The sequence below is a fragment of the Convolutriloba macropyga genome, chromosome 14 (assembly GCF_964194025.1).
Source record: "Convolutriloba macropyga chromosome 14, txConMacr16.3, whole genome shotgun sequence".
Taxonomy (NCBI): domain Eukaryota; kingdom Metazoa; phylum Xenacoelomorpha; order Acoela; family Convolutidae; genus Convolutriloba; species Convolutriloba macropyga.
The window spans coordinates 46,551,065-46,568,007 of NC_134481.1; the positions used below are offsets into that span (position 1 = coordinate 46,551,065).

General features: G+C 39.0%; 1 protein-coding gene across 17 annotated transcripts in view; it reads left to right on the top strand.

The window, feature by feature from the left end:
• LOC142352801 (uncharacterized) overlaps nucleotides 1-16,943 on the top strand; it is a 255,743-nt gene that overhangs the window by 68,288 nt on the left and 170,512 nt on the right. For all 17 annotated transcript variants that reach the window (XM_075404917.1, XM_075404926.1, XM_075404919.1 and 14 more), the window contains 2 exons: nucleotides 31-342; nucleotides 4,370-10,946. In XM_075404917.1, coding sequence (XP_075261032.1) covers nucleotides 31-342; nucleotides 4,370-10,946 — 6,889 coding nt within the window. The remainder of the gene's footprint in view (nucleotides 1-30; nucleotides 343-4,369; nucleotides 10,947-16,943) is intronic.

The following is a 16,943-nucleotide window of genomic DNA, read 5'->3' on the forward strand; positions in this document are numbered from 1 at the left end:
TTGATAGCGCTCAATATTTTTTCAATGTAGGACTTCTACGACGAAGTGACCCGATATCACTCCAGACTTGAAGAAGTGAACACTCGAGGAAACAGATGTCTGAAGGAAATCGTAGCTTTCGACAACCTCCTAACAGCATACGTAGAACAACTCACACAGATGCAAATCACGTCTTCCGCCAGTTCTGCTGGTCCTACTGGTGGGAATGTTTGCGGGGTCACTGGCGTTACTGGAACGGAGCTGGGAGAAGATCTGGACGAGGCCAACAATCGATACCAACAGTTGCTGTTCCAGTCGGCTCACCTCATGAAAAACATCACAGATGTGTTAAGCAAAATTCAGGTAATGTTTAAATGCTCTGAGCGATGAAAAAGTTGGAGCTTTTTTTAATCATAATTTTGAAAACTTTTTTGAGAGCATCACAGAGCAACATTTGTGGTAATGTACTAAACTACTAAAAGAAACTTAAGGAATTGCATTTTTTGACGACGTTTTATGATGCATAATCTTCGGCGCCTTTTCGGCGATTTCGGTCGAAATTTTCGTCATTGTTAAAATTTGTTTATTTTTTGACAACTTAATAATAAAATATTTGAGTTATGAGAAAAAAATATCTAAGTGACCATATCTAAGGCAATTTCAAAGAAAAGAAAAATGTTTCAAGGAATTTATTAGCTTATGGGCGATTTTGTTTAAGCGCCGATTAATACTTATTGTAGCTGCGAAGCTGTAAGCTGAGCGGAGTTATATTGCGGTGCTCCTGGTTTTTTGACAATTCATCGAATTTGAATTGTATTTGGGAGCTGTCTTTTTCTTTTAAGATCTGTTCACACATTTTTATGATTTTTGAAGTCAAATTGAAGTGATGATTTCGGTCACGCCAAAAGCGGACGTGGAGCAAAAAGCGAGTGGTTTTGCAACGTGAAATTTTCTAATTTGTGAGAAAACGGTGTTTGAAAAAAATTCGCATTCTCGCTAGTGGTTTTTTGTTCACATGCGCCAATTTAACTTTAATTATTACTCTGTTTTCAATTTTTGATCGTTTTTTTTTTCTCTAAATGATTTTCTAAATCCAGTCAAAGTCTATTCGGAGTCTAGTTGTTTTTTTTAATCAGTGAAAATTTTTGGAATTTCACGTCAGGACTTGTCCTGCTATGTTTTTTTGACGTTTTTTTTTGTTTTACTCTTGTTCACACGGCAAAGCAAAGCTACAGAAGTCAAATTTTCCGATTGAACTCTTCCTCGCATTAATGACATTTGCTCGCGTAAAGTAATTGCTGACTCTCTCTAGAAAAAATTTTTGGGTCATCTGCGTGATGAGATTTTGATCTTATGTGACTTACCTCACTCAATAAAATGACTCCTACACTTCGAAACTTTAAGTTTAATTTGAATTAGCTTGAGGTCAGAGGATCTCATATGTGTAATAAAAGAAGATTCAGCGGAATGAATTTTATCAAGCTTTTTTGTCGCTGAATGTTTTTTACATATCTTTTCGAGCGGCGTCAATAAGTTTTTCAACTTATATCTCTATCTGTTTCGGTCTGTATTATACGGCACGCAATTCTATTTCTTTCGGAGTTATTCCGGATATCTGCCGGCTATGTTGTGTTTTCAATCAAGCACTCAACGCCTGGAAGTTGTTCAATAATTTGTAACTGGCAAGTTTTTTCGGAAAATATGAATGAGGTCTTTGTGGTCAGTTTTTTTTGGCTCAACAATTTTCTCTCCATTGTTCAATGTACTGTTATAGACTAGCCATTAATGTCGTTAACTTTTCAGAAGAATAATTTAACAGAACAGTAAACGTTTTTACAGTTCGTTTTTTTTCTACAGATTTAAACCATATATTGTGCTAAATCACATTTCAAAAGCAATTTAAATGGTGGAAAATATTATTCAATATAACGGTTGAACATAATATGGTTAACTCACTCTCAAAAATGACTTTCGTCACTTTCAAAATGACTTTTTTTCTTTAATTCAAGGAGATGAGGTCAATTCTAATTTAAGGTCATTTGAGAACAGCTAATAGATGCAACAATAAGTTTTTAGTAGCCGCGTCAGCAATTCCAGGCGGCTATTATTGCGCTCCTAATTTTTTCAGTTCGTCTAACAGATTTTTGTTTCCTCTTACCCTGACTTCTTGTAATTGACTTTTTCAATTATTTCAGTGACTTCTACTGCTTTACAATTAAAATTTGTCTGCGTGACGTCATTTCTGCTTTTAGGTCGATTGCGCGACTTAGCTCTCTCAAAAAATGACTCCTGAACTCACTTATGGAACGTTATTTTATGAACATTTACTAGTTAAAGATCAATAGTACGCATCTAAGTAGTACCAAACTTATTTGCCCTAATTCTTGATTATTAGTCTTGAGTTTTTGGTTTTGAAAATCAATTTTGAAAAAGTTCTTTTAGGGTTTTTTCCTTATAGACCTTATGTGTATCAAAAAGATGACACTACGTATCTAACCCAAAAAATCTAGTAGTCTACTAAAGGACTTTTGGTCAGTCTGTCTATCTTGTTTCTATAGTTGTTTAAATTCATGGAAGGCCACAAGCGTCTACCGCGGCTATTTTCCGGCAATCTACTATGTTTCATATTCTTCATCAAAATGTAACATCCCGACAATTATTAAAAAGAAGAGATTTGTTTTTGGTTTTGTTTTATTAATAGCCGCACAGCGATAGCTGGGGCTATTATTGGCCTTCTCTTGGTTTTTTTTTATTTCGTCGTCATGATTTTTGTTACGACCATATGACGTCACAGCCACTTTTTGTTAATTCGTTCATGCAATTTCACAACTGAAATGCATGTGTGACGTCATTTTTCGCTCTTAGTGGAGCGAGTTTTTTTTGTTCATGCGCGTGATTAAATTTTTGGTCACACTTGACTTACCTCACTCTCAAAAATGACTTCCTCACTTTGAAATTGACTTTTATTTACTTTAATTCAAAGAGATAAGGTCAAATGGGTGTGTGTCACTCTAAATGAAGGTTATTTGAGATCAGCTAATAGAGGCAGCAATAACTTATACAGATTTTTAATCAAAATCTAACAGATCAGCCTTCAATGAAAAGACGAATTTTTTTGGTCTGTGTTGTTTACTGTTTTTTTAGACTGCGGATCTACGAATCTATTGCGGCTATTTTCTGGCAATCTGCCAGCTATGTTTTTGTTCTTGAGACTGCACTTGAACAAAGGTAATGCGGCTGTTTTATGTGATCGATTGTCATCTGCGATTGTGATCATTTACGCAAGGGCAGCTGAGATTTTGATTCCATCGCATATCTCTTTGCAAATCAACTTTCATTTTATTTAAGAAACGTTTTACCGGTTTCCTTACGTTTCAGTCATAAACTTGTTTGAAGTTTACAACTCTGCAAAATCTTTTGAAGTAATATTTCAGTTTGATTCAGAACTGAGACATCTTCAAACTTAAACTTGATTTTGCAGATATGTTGCATTTGCTGGTATATGAAGAGTTTATCGGAGTTTTTCATTGTGTTTGTCTCTGATTAGCTTCTAATTTGTCGTACAGCTAAATGTACATAATATTGGATTGTTCCTGAATTCGTTTCTACCGAGGAACGTCCAAATTGTTTTGAGCCTTTTCGAAAAAAAATGTCGCACACATAAAACAGTAATTTGTTTTGACTTCATTGTTTGTTTCAAAGAACATCGGTCTCTTCAAATACAACTGTAATTATCTCCTAAAGTGCTCAATTTGAAATGTTTTACAAAGTTAGAAGAAACAGAAAGAATGAACTAATGATGCGACTTGAGGACTACGTTAAAGGACTAATTTCACTTCCTTTTCATCTTCAGTCTGTTTTCTGAAACTTTTGAAAAAAAATTCCTGAAGCCTGTTGAAATAGAAGAATTTTGCAGTAATGGCATAATTTTAATAGTAATGGTATAATTAATCGAATGCAGTAATATAATGCAAATTTGGAAGCACCCTGTGCCACGCGTAGAATAATAAGAATGATGAAGATAGCGAATATCATTTCTGGGCTCCTGGTGATTTTAAACCCCCCCCCCACGCTAATGACTTTAAGCATCGTTTTTGAGATCTGATGCAAGAGTGAGATCCAGGAGGACCCTGAGGAACTATGAAATATGTTTCTTTCTTAGCCACATTTGCACGAATTTAAAGACAATATCAGACAGCTGTTGATTTTCGTCAACACGATAAATTAAAATAAAAGCTGAGCTATTTTCAGCTCCAATGTAAACATTTCTATTGATCACCAAATTGTGACGCCGAAAGTGAACGACACTTTCGCATCTTTAATGTGACTATGTTTAGCCTAAATGTTTTTGTACTTGACTGACGTAGTAACTGTTTTTTGTGCTGTATAGGAGACGGAGGGTGGAAAACTTCCAAAGCGACAACAATTAGACGTCGAACAAATTGATGCACAAACAACTGAAATTAAGAGTGAAATCGAACCTGGTCAATTGACGACTAGGCTGGTCCAAAACCAAGCACCCGCAGTCAAAGTGGGAAAACTAAAAATTCCTGACCTGGAAGCTGCTAGAGGCTCCGCTGCAAAACCAGAAGCACTCAAAGACGTGAAAGTCGATCCAGAAAAGAAACCGATAGAACTCAAACCATACATTGTGTCTTCGCCATCTCTTGAACCGAGAGGCAGCAAACGAAAACGAGAAACGATCACAACCTCCGTAGAACTTGATAACGAGTATTACGTCATCAGAAAGATCGACCCGGAAACCGGAAAGTTCCAATCTACGGGAATCAGACTCCCAGTTGATGACCAAAGAGTGGAGGCTATGTTGGAAAATGGTTCTGCCTTGGAACCTGAAGATTTCCAAAAACTTGACAAGACTTCGAAGTCTACCGCTGGATTCGTTGAGCTGGCTCGAGTTTATACAGACGAAGCCGGCGTTTCACACAGTGAGGTTAAATACTTCACACCTGCTGATCCAAATGCGAGCGAAATAATCGACCTGATGAACGCGAAAGATGCGATGAAAACACCCGAATTGGAGGAAAATTTCATCGTATCAGTTCAAACTGAAATTGTAAATGGTGAAGAAGTAAATGTAGAAACTTTAACACCTGTAGAATCCGATTCGCCGACCAAGAGGAAGTTCAAAACAGCTTATGAAAAAGACCATTTTGTTGAAATAACACGTGTGTTGAAAGATTCACAAGGGAAAAGTTACGAAGAAGTAAAAAAGTTCCGGAAAGGTGACCCTGAAATCGACAAATTTGTTCAAGGTCTGAAAGTTGTTTCCTCAACTACAGTTTCAGAGCGATATACAAAGACTCGTGTTGAAGAAACGAGGTCTGAATTTGACCCAGCTGCTCCTGGGGTGCCAGCAGTTCAACTTCAGTCTTCCAGAACCAAAATCCAGACTACCATTGACCGAGAGATCGAAGATGAATTGATGGATTCCAAAGACTCAATTCCGGATTCCTCATCGCTTCAGAGAAGTTCAACACCTGTTCAATTGACCGATGAAAAATTAGCCGAAGCTGGGGGCATCAAACCTACTGATAAGAGGATGACTTTTGTCATACAAGGTCGAAAAGTCGAAGAAATAAGAGGCACAGAGAACGAAATGTCACAGATTTCTGTCCTGACTGTCAAAGTTAACCAGGACCTCAGAATGGAAACGAGTCACAAAGTGTTTGTCCCCGATGACGCCGAGGTTGCAAAGTTACGACTTGAAGGTTCCCTGCCGAATGACTTAAAACCTAATCAAGGCTATGCTTCAAGTGAAGTTTTCGTAGAAGTGAACAAGCTTAGCCCGACTGATGACCAAACGAACTATTTCACAGAAACATTGCTATTCAAGCCGCGTGAAAATGATTTCTTGAGCATTACATTGGAGCATAATGTTGGTCCGCTTTATGAGACTATGCTTAAAACTGCAGTTGAGTGTCTGTGTGAGTTTGGAGAGTTACCTGGCTCTGGTTTGGAAGATATATTGTTGTCAGAAGAAGGCGTGGTGAAGGGTTCCGACATCGATATTGTAGTTGAGCAGATTTCAGTGGAGGATTCGGACGATGAAACGGAGTTTATCATCATCAAGTTCCAGACATCACACGGTGAAAAAGTTTGGAGATACCCTCAAGGAGATCCGGAACTTCTGGACATGGTCAATGCCGGAATAATTCCAGCCGACGCGATTCCGCCCGAAATGATGGAACCCAGAGAGTCATTAGGAGACGAGATTGTGGAAATTGTTTTGGGCGAAGGAGAAAACGCTGAGAAGCTTTACTTCCGCCTTGACGACCCGAAATTGGTTGAACAGGTGAAGGGCACTGATTACGAAGAGGAGGTTATGGCAATGCTTGAAGAAGCCGGAATCTCACACGGGGAAAGTAGCGATGTTTTCGACGCTCCTGGATTGAGCCACATTCACATTACCGCTAAAAAGCACAAATCAGTTTCCGATGCCAGCGAAGGTCGTGAAAGTTGCTCCAGTAGCGATTCCCTGCTCTCAGAGCAAGAGATTGAAGGCATGAAAGTCGTGTTACATACGGTCAACATTGAAGATAAAATGGATCCTTTTGGAAAAAAATACTCTTTAGTGACCAAAACTTACCTTTCAGAAATTGGCGACAAAGTTGAATTTGAGAAACGTTATGAGAGTGGAAGCGAAAAACTGAACAAGTTAAGAAAGTCGCTTCCGATTGTGAAAACTGAACGCGGAATTACATATATCGATAGTATCGATATCAAACCACAATTTGAACTCCCAATTTCACGCCAGAAATCAACAGATAGCGAGTTAAAGCCTGCTCCGATTGAGAGGCCGATTTCTCCTGGATCAATGACACTGAAGTTGTTGCAATCCGTTACTGATGACGGAGAAAATAAAATCGATACCTGGTCTTTCAAAGCTGAAGAAGAACTGAATGATAACGGAGAGCGTTTGATTAGGGTTTTTGACAACCACGAAGGTCTGAACATTGAAACTGTCCACAGAGCCGATTCGCCTACAATTCTAAACTTGATCAGCTCTGGTTTGATTCCGGAGTCTTTCTGTACGACGCCAGTTCAGGACAGATCAACGGAGGAAGTTGTTCAACGAAAGTTCCAAATGAAAAAACGTGAAGCCACTGAACACCTTCCGACGTCCAGGTCCTCCGAAGTGCTCATGGAGAACCCGGCTGTCTACATCATCCGAGTTGAAGACGTTGTCGAGGATTACGAGAACCGAATGGTCAAGGTCACGGAACGATTCGTGGACGAAAAGGGCGAGGAAACGGTGTCCCAGCAAACACACCGACCGGATTCCCCAACTTTGGTTGCATTGGTGGACCAGGGAACCATTCCAGCTCCTTTCCTTTTGGAGGAACCAGAGCATGAAATAATCTCAGAGGGTTCAGAAAATGGGGAAAATTTTGTGGAAAGAGTTGTGAAACGAGTTTACGAGAGGGTGAACTCCGAATTTGTTCCATTCCTGCCGGAATCTGCAGATGAAAGTGTTTCACCTGATGAAAAAATACAATTTGAAAAGTTTGACCTTCACGAAGCAGACATGAACGTTCAGGACGTGAAATTAGCAAACGAGCTAATCGCAGAAACAAATGAGAAAGTTGTCCACGTATCGCGACAGGGAGTTAACTCAAGTGGAGATTTTATTGTCCTTACAACTCGACACAGACCTAAAAGTCCAACAGTTGAAAGATACCGAAAAGAAGGTCGATTGACGTTTGATTTGAGCGATAAAGACTTACAAGCAAAAACAGGAAGCACTCACTGTTTTCAGCCGTATCTGAGCGTGAAAGAGAAACCCAACAGCAAATTGTATCAACTTTTTACGGACAAAGATTGGTTGTCGGGAGCTTTGCCTTCACAGCAGTCATCTCATCTTTTGTTTGTTCCTGATAAAACTTTAAGCAAAATTTACGATGCTGTCAATGTACCTTTTAGTCACAAAAATTATCTCCCATTGAATTCTTGGGACACTTTGGGCGAAAAAGAAGACGCCAATTTCAAGGTTAACACAGTTGCTGTCGAACATATAAGACAAGAAAACGAAAAAGTTGTCGTTATTGCGAAGAAACTTTTAGATCAGAAAGGAGTGACAATTTTTACGGAAATCAGAGAGTTCAAACCTAACTCGCGCTTAGTGAAAAAGTTAGTCGAAGATGAAAAACTCTCGAAAACAGTATTTGAACGCCAGCTATCAGCATCGCCTATAGCATTGAAACTTATTAATCAGAACTTGAAGCATCAAAAGTCTTCCGAGAAATCAGAAGTTGTATACGAAACTGTCAAGTCGAAAGATCCTTCGAGAAAAATTGTGGTCACCTCTGCTAAGCGACCAAGTGTAGCTAGCCCGCAAACCGGTGACGTCATTTTGAAAGCAAAATTGGACGAAGATTTTTCGTCTCGCGGTGACAAAATTTTGACTGTTCTGCAAGTGAGAAAAGTGCCCAATGACAGAGAGGTCATGGAGATCAGAAAGTACCCCCCGAAATGTGTTTTTATTGATGAAATTATCAAGTATAACGAGTTGCCTAAGTCGCTTCAAACTCCGCTCCCATCTGAAAAATCGAGCTATCTGATTATGATTCCCAAATCTTTGTGGGATAACAGCTTAGGCGATGCGACTTCGATCGAGAGCCACGAACGCTTGACGACCGGTGACAGGAAGGAAAAGGAAAATGAGTTTGAGCTGACACCGGGTCAAGTTCCCTCATCGCTACAGCAAAGAATTACCGAAATCAATATCAAATCAAAGAAAAAACCCGTAACTGAGCCTGAGAAACCGGAAGTACCGGTTGTAATCAAAGACGAGCCCCCAGTTGCAATTGACGACGATTTTGCCCAACAAGTTTCGATTTTAACTACAAAACGTGACGCCGCTTCAAAAGCCCCCGATGACATAATGTCAACTGAGCCAATAACTGTTTCTGATGAAGATCAACTGGAACCCTCCAAGTTCATTTCTAGTCTGGTACGGAAGTGTCAGAAAATTGTTGTTGAACCATTGGAAGAAAGTCCAAACTCTGCGCCGCAGTCGGAATCAACGCTGCCACCTGAGGACCAACCGGTAGTTTTGGACGTTTCTGCTCTGGTTCTTAACAGAGCAGCTCAACCGAACGAAAAGATTGAAAGGCCGGGAACAGCAGAGAAACCGGAGTTCTACAAGGATCCATTGATCAAAGAAGTTTTCCCAGATTTGTCATCCGAATTCGAGGAGCTTCCTCCTGAGGTCCAAGAATCGATTCTGACCAGAATTGATGCAATTTCTAAGAAGCGTAAAGATTCGACGGGAGATGTAGTTGAAGAAGATATCCCGCCTTTGTCTGCTCAAGTTGAAAGTATGGCAACTACTGGTGACTTCGAGATGCCGTGCAGCCTCTTTTCAGTCGTTGCTGAGAAAGGCGAAGCTGATGACGATGTTGTAATGCGAAGAGAAATGAAAACACACGACGCAACTGAGTCCAGAAAATATCCATCAAAGACTCCATTTATTTCCTCGTTGGTCAAAGAAGGGAAGCTTTTTGACGTTGGGGAGGCAGAACCGTCGCTCAATCGAGAGCAAGAACTAGACGTTCCGGCAGTTGACTGGCTTGCTTCAATTGGCGAGGTTAAAACAGTGTCTTTGGTTCCGTCAAAGGCCGTAGATAGCAATTCAAGTATGTCAAGCATCGGGTCCAGAGGGTATCCGTACAGTTCCCGAGTTAGAATGATGTCACTTTCTGGATCTCCATCAGACTCCGTTCTCGCTGACCTTGAGTCTGGATATGAATCGGTGACTCCTGTGCAAACAACCACCCCACCACTTGATAAAGACAAGTTGGACGCGAGCAGAGATGGTCCGCCAGCAATGCCACACACCGACTTTAGAACGATTCCTACAATTGACGAAGAGTCTTCCGACGTTTCCTCCCGCGATGAGAAACCCAAAGCGAAGGACCAGAACGAGAAACCAAAAGTTACTGCACCAGTTGCTCTTATTGATCCACAGGTTTCTGAACCTCTTGAAGAAGAGTGCAAAGAGTTCTTTGACGAAAAAGTGGACATGAAAATAAGAGACAGACAACAGAGAGATATCAAGTCGTTGGACAAGCAAACTCCGACTCTGACAGATCCGAACACGGCCAACATTGCACCTATGGAGGTCGATTCCTACGATGACAATTTGAGGAGCTCAGTTCCAGGTGTTCTTCCTGAACTCGAAGATTCAGATCGTGAAAAACCAGAAATGTTTGAGAAAGAGACAGTTGATGAAGATCAGAAACTACCTATCACAAGCGTTTTTCAACCCGAATCAATTGGAGACGATACAAGGCGTCCCGATGATCCAAAGAAATATCTGACCGAGCAAAATCTTGCCCTGGATAACGTTGGTACAGATGATGATGCTGTTGAAAAAATTGAAGACTTACCTCTTGATAACACCACACAAGTACCGGGTCAAAGTAAACCTGGCGATAAACCCCAAAGTGATGTGAAAAAATCGCATGCAAAATACCCAACGAAGGAAACAGACCAAGAAGACGACAGTATAACTGAATCTACGGAAACCACTGAAGAACCAAACGTAATAGATAGCATCGAAAAATTCCAGCCTATCATTACCTCTGTCGGTAAAGATCCGGATACTTCCAAGCTCGAAACTTTTCAGCCAATCATCAAAGGTGATCAGTCGCAATTGGAACCACTAGACGAAGCCGTTCCAACTGTTGATTCGAAACCGAACCAGGCTTCTACCGTGTCGCCCAGTGAAGTTGAACCAAAAGAAGGTCCCCTGGCACCTCAGTTAGTTGAGAACGTTGTCAAACCTCAACCACTTGAATCAGGCATGATCACAAAAGAAACGGCTCAGCCTAGTCTCATGGCCGAAGGACTGGGCTTCGCAGCTATCACAACTATTCCACAAGATGAGAAATCGGAAGCTGCAGTGACCACACCCAATGAACAGTTTATGGAAGTTCCCTTAAAAGGTAAGACTAGGTGTGGATAATTCGAGGTTTATCAATTTTCGCATGTCCCTCAGTTGCAATGTCGATTAGCTGAACTGCAAAAAATGTTTTTGGGAGAAATAGTTTTGCTTCTCCTATAGTAAAATTTATTCTGTTTATAGCCGCTGTAAGATGAGCGTAGCTATGTTTCAGTGATCATGGTTTTACAATTCAAAAAATTTGGACTAAACTGGTGCTCCATCTTTTTTTAACAATGCAAATAACTTGAATTGTATTGGATGAGTGTCCTTTTACTACTCGAAGAAGCGTTATGCTTTTAATTGCTCTTGAACGAAGTTCATAGCATTTATTGTAATCGTGTGTGTCTTTTTATGCAAAATTTTTGCCTGACAATTTTGACTTTTAGTGTGACTTTTACGCCCTTGACTTTTTGCGTTCTGCGTGATCTAAAATTCTCTCTCAATCAATTTCAAGCAGCTGAACTCAATTGGCGGCAATTTAATAAAAAAAAAGTCAAACGAAAAGTGCACCGAAACTGGTGCCATTTTCCACTTTAAATCTTAATAGTGGTATATCTCAACCTCTAATATGTCCCCCCCCCCCGACTGAAGTAGGCTGCAATTGATTAGAGCTTCCTCTAATTGTTCGAGAGCATTTCTTCCGACGTTTGGTGTGAAGGGTGGTTCTTAGAAACTAAAGACCCCCCCCCCCACTTGCCTCACTCCCGCTGTCCCCCCCCCCCCCCACCATCAGTTACCCGGTGCACCCCCCCCCCCCTGTTCTCTTTCTCTCTCTCTCTCTCTCTCTTTGTTGATGCCGCACTTCAACTGTTGTTATGGGGCGTAATGTCACCCTCTCTGATCCTCGTTAACAATGAGTTATGGTAGAAATGTTTTCATAATAAATGACTTAACAGACACTTTTTAGGAAATCACTGTTAATTGCTCTCAAAAGCAGTTTCTAGGAAATATATTAATCCTGTTTGTCTCTTTTATGCAATTTTCCGCTTGGCCGATTTTTCGTCCGAACCCATTTGATTTTCGTCTTCAGAAACGGGTCTCTTAGAACCGTTCAGCCCACTAGTCTTCAAGTATGCGATTAACTGAAACTGTTTTGGAGACTTATACTTAAAGTGTGAAGGGCGGTTCTTAGAAATTGACCCCACATCCCACTCATCCACCGCCCCCACAACTGTCCCCCAATCCACTTCTGCACCCTCGCTGCGCTCACCTTAGCCCCTTCAATTAATCTAAAGTTAGCCTCAGTAAACCGTGGCTAGCTACTGATAAAGCCAACCGCTCGGCAGTTGTTTGAGAGCAATTCGCCCGACGTTAGTCGGTTATGTTCTCCTTTTTTGGTAGATGAACGAGTCCAGGGAATGAATTAAGGTTTTAAAAAAGTTGTTGCAGTTAACAAATGTGGAGTGCGGAGAAAAGAGCGGTTTTTCGTTCATACGTTTTTTAAACAGAGAGGAATTATTAGGCCTGAAAATTTTTGTGCAGAGCAAGTGATGTTTTTGTTCGCGTGCTTCTTTTTCAGAGCAGTTATTACTTATGATTGTTTGCTGTCAAACGATGTTTGTCGCCAATATATTAGTACTGTGGTCTTTTTAGAAGCAAATTTTTTGCGTGACCGATAAACTGGTAAAGCGCGGCGGGCTTTAAGTCACTTAGCAGCTACCTTAGAGCCTTACTAGTCTCTAAGTATGAGATTCACCAAAATTGTTTTGGGGAGACAATTTCATAGTGTGAAGGAGGCCCTAATCTTTGTCCCACCTTAGTCACCCCTACCCCCTTCGAACCCACCCACACCCCCCCCCCCCCTCACGAACACCGCTTGATTTATTCTAGCTTGAACTAAATTGCTGTTATTCAAAAAATGCCCCACCATCGCTTGACCCTCCTCCCCCCTACCCACTCAGCGCAATTGATTCTAGCCTGACTAAATTTTTTTTTCAGAAATTAAGCCTGTCATCTGACACTCTTCTCTTTTTGCATTTGTTCACGGGAAAGCTGAAAATTTTAAGTTTTCTGAATTAGTTCATCCTCTCACTAACTGTTCTTGGGCTCTTGACATTATTTCTCATTTCATTCTAGCAAAGTTCTCAGGTCATTTGTATCGCTAGATTTTGGTAGTACGTGACCTAGCTCATCCAATAAAATGACTTTTGCACTTTAAATTTCGGATTGAATCTGAAGTTTAATTTGAATTATATATTAAGGTTAAAAAACTATGTAATAAACGTCCCTATTGAAAAGGCTTCTGTGGAATGTTTTTATACAAGCTTTGTTAATTTATCGCTAAATGTTTTTTACATAGCTCTTTGAGATGCGTCGGTGCCTTATGGTGGTATCATATTCTATCTTTATTATACGGCCTTTAATTCTATTTCAATTTGCCGGCTATGTTTGTTTCTTGCTCTCTTCCGTTAGAGCTGGCCTGGACTGCAGAATAGGAATATTCCACGATGCATTGATGTATTTGGTTGTTTTGGATTGCAACTTTGACATTTTACGGGAAACAGGTAATCGGAATGCATTCTTTGGTTCCTTGTTACAATTCAAAGAATTTGCATTGTATTGGGGCGCTGTCTTTTTTTTAAGATCTGTTCACACATTTGCGTGATTATTGAAGTCAAATTCGAGTGGTGATTTTGGTCATGCCGAAACAGGAAGTGGAGCGAAAAAGCGAGTGGTTTTGCGGCGTGAAATTTTTTCGCTCTAAACTTAAAGTAGGGTGAGAAAACGGTGTTTGAACAAAAATTCGGTTTCTCGGTAGTGGTTTTTTGTTCACATGCGGCAATTTCACTCTGATTTTTACTATTTGTTCGATTTATTGGATCGGATTTTTTATTCTAAATAGTTTTCCCAATCCATTCACAGCTCATTCTGGACCTAGTTTTTTGTTAGAATCAATTTTACATATCTCACTAGTGGTTTTTTGTTCTCCCTAGCAGCATATTGACATTGATTTTCTGTTTTTTTTTGTTTTTTTTTCATCTGATCTTTTTAGAAATGGTTTTCCCAATTCACTCGTTGTCCGTTCTAGGTTTATTTAATTCTTTGAATTGTACGTCAGGACTTGTCCTGCTATGTTTTTTTCTTCGTTTTTTACATATAATTGATTTCAATGTTGCTTGCGATTGTTCGGAATGTTTTCTGTTTTCTCGTCTGGAGTGAACTTCAATTTTGACTTCGATTTGTTTTCGGAGTCCTCCAGCTATATTTTAATCAATAATTTTGTTTAAGTGAATTTGTACAAGGAAATACCGCACTTGCAATCATTTGTAGCTGAACAATTTAAAGAGCGGAGAAAGCAAGAAATCGAGGTTTAAAATTTTGTTCTATCTGGAGCTACTTTTGTGCAACAGCAGATTTTTTGAGCAAGTCTTTTTTATTTTGTCTAATTATCTTTCGGTGTTCCTGGTCTTTTCGTCTGAAAATCTTTTTTTGTGTCACATTTGTTCACACAGCATAGCTGGAAAGGTCAATTTTTCTTAATAACTTCCTCACACTAACGGCTTTTGCGCGCATGGCGTCATTTCTCATTCTGTCTATAAAAGCTTCTAAGTCATTTGCCTGATTAGATTTCGATCGTACGTGACTTACCTCACTCAATAAAATGACTTTTGCACTTCCAAACTTAAGATCAATTTCAATTTTTTTATGGTGAAAAAACTCATATGCGGCAATTAAGGTCCCTCATAAAACGGTTTCTGCGGAATGCATTTGAACGAATCATAGTTTTCTATGGCTAACATTTTTTTTACAAAGTTGCAGTTTTGCAAAGATTCGTTCTTTTATCTTTTTCTCTCTCTGCATTCTACTAGCTATCTTTTTTCAATGAGTTGTATAGGACTTCAATAATAAGTTTAAGTTCCTTCTGATTGTGTTCTGAAGTTTTATGGTAATAAATCTAAAGGAGTTTTGTGCTAAAGGTTATTCATCTTTTTGCGAATTTCTAGGCTTTAGTACCAAAAATCCGGTCAGTTGCTTTTCGCTCCTTTCATTGTAAACTGAACAGGACTCAATTGCTCAGATGTAAAGCCATTTTTAAACCTATTATAGGTTGCCTTATTTTTTGTTATTATTTTAGTAGTCCAATTTGACTGAAAGAAAGTTGCCATAATTTAGTTCATATCTGGTAGTTTTTGTTTTTACGACTGGCGCTGTTTATTTCAAAGTAAAAGACGAATCTCTCAATCTCAAAGAGTCCTTTTTTATTCGAGACGTCGATGTAGTTTTTCAGAACTGTTTCCTTAGAATCTGGAAGTTTTAAGGTTAGCATTTTCAACTGGCTACTAAAGTATTTATGATATTATGGGAACATATTTTCAGTTTTACATTAAAATCAAAAGCAGTTTTACTGATTTCGAGTTGAATGAGAATTCTCTGTTTTCTTTTATTTACATTCCGCGACGCTTTCGAAGCTAAGTGAATAGGTTTTCGGGCCAATGAGATGCCTGCTAAGGATTTTGTCCGCTTTGACTCTTCTAAAAGTTTCTTTTAAATTGTTGAGTTTTCCCTCGTATTTGTTGTACTTTTTGTTGTCCTGTCACTTTTATCAGCATTGACAAGTGCTATGGGTTTTAGAGCGACGCAAGTTATTCTTTGAAATTTATCAATTCAAGTTGATGACTAATGCTTCCTTGGCTTTGACACTAATAGGTGTAATATTTGAATTGTAATTTTTTTCGTGTTTTCCCATATTTAATGTTCTTTTTGTCGTTTCTCTGATTGTTATTAGTGACTGTTTGTCTCATCGGCTTTAAATTAGCTGTTGAGTTCTGAATTATAACGGTTTTTCCTCTGTTTTTTATTTTTTAATCAATTTATCCCTCAGTGGGGGTACTAAAAAGGGTTTATTATCTTTCATTATGACTAAATTGTTGTGGGTTTTGTTAAATTAATGACTTTGATGCCAAATTAGTTACATCGAAGTTTTTGCAATTTTCGTATTTATTGTTCTTCCACTTCTTCTTTGCCAAATTGGTGTATACTTCCTGAAAACCAGTTGTTTGAATAATGGCTCTTTGGGTGTTTTGGATTATGACACCACTGGTTTCGAACGAAAAAAAAACAAAAAAATGATGTCTTGTTTTTACTTTTTTCTTCTATTTGTTTTGTGAATCCGCGTCTTCAAATTATATGTTCATTCTTTTTTGCGAGAATGGATTTTGCCCATCCCAAAGTGACAACGCGAAAAGCCTGATCAATGGCTTAATTTTGTTTTTGCTAAAGCACCGGTTTAGCAAACTATCATGTGCTCAGTGTTATTGAATTTTTTTTAAGGGCTGTGAAGCTTAGCGGAGCGAAATACAAATTGGCGACGTTTTGTTTTTGTGGCCAAAATGTTGTCCTGATATCGTCTTTTTTAAATGTAGAATTGCCAAATTTCTATTTGTTATGTAAATCTAGCCTCACTAACTTTCCCGTTTTTTTCCTGCCAAATTGTTTACAAGTCGATTCTTACAAATATCACAAAAATTGATAGTTGGATACCATTTTTTTCTCTCAAAGCAAAAACGTTTTGAAATTTTGCAAAAGAATAGGGGTCATTGTACTTGTCGATGAGACAGAAACAAAAACTGACGATTGTTTCATTTTTGGCCCCAAAAATTTGTTAAATCCATTTTCTGAGAGGGAGTCAGCTGATGGAAGTAGAAGCAAAGTTGATTCAATCGGGGCGCTAAAAATGGCCAGGATGACGGTTTTTTAGTCTTGTCATTAACTTGTGGAAGTTGTAGTTAAGTGTCGACCAACTTATGCCCTATTTAGTAAATTCCGGGCAAGTTGTTTTCAGTCATTTTCCATCAATTAGCTCGAAAGTTTTTGGCGGGATTACCAATTTCTTTCTTATTAGTAAGGTGATTCAGAAATACTTTATTTTTAATGGTTTTCATTTTCCTTAAATATTACCCCAAAATTTTATAGACAGCTATCAGAGCAGGCCAGGTTTTTTTCGTGCTTTTCACAAAACTTAGGAAATGAGTTTATTTCACAACTAATTAATATGTAA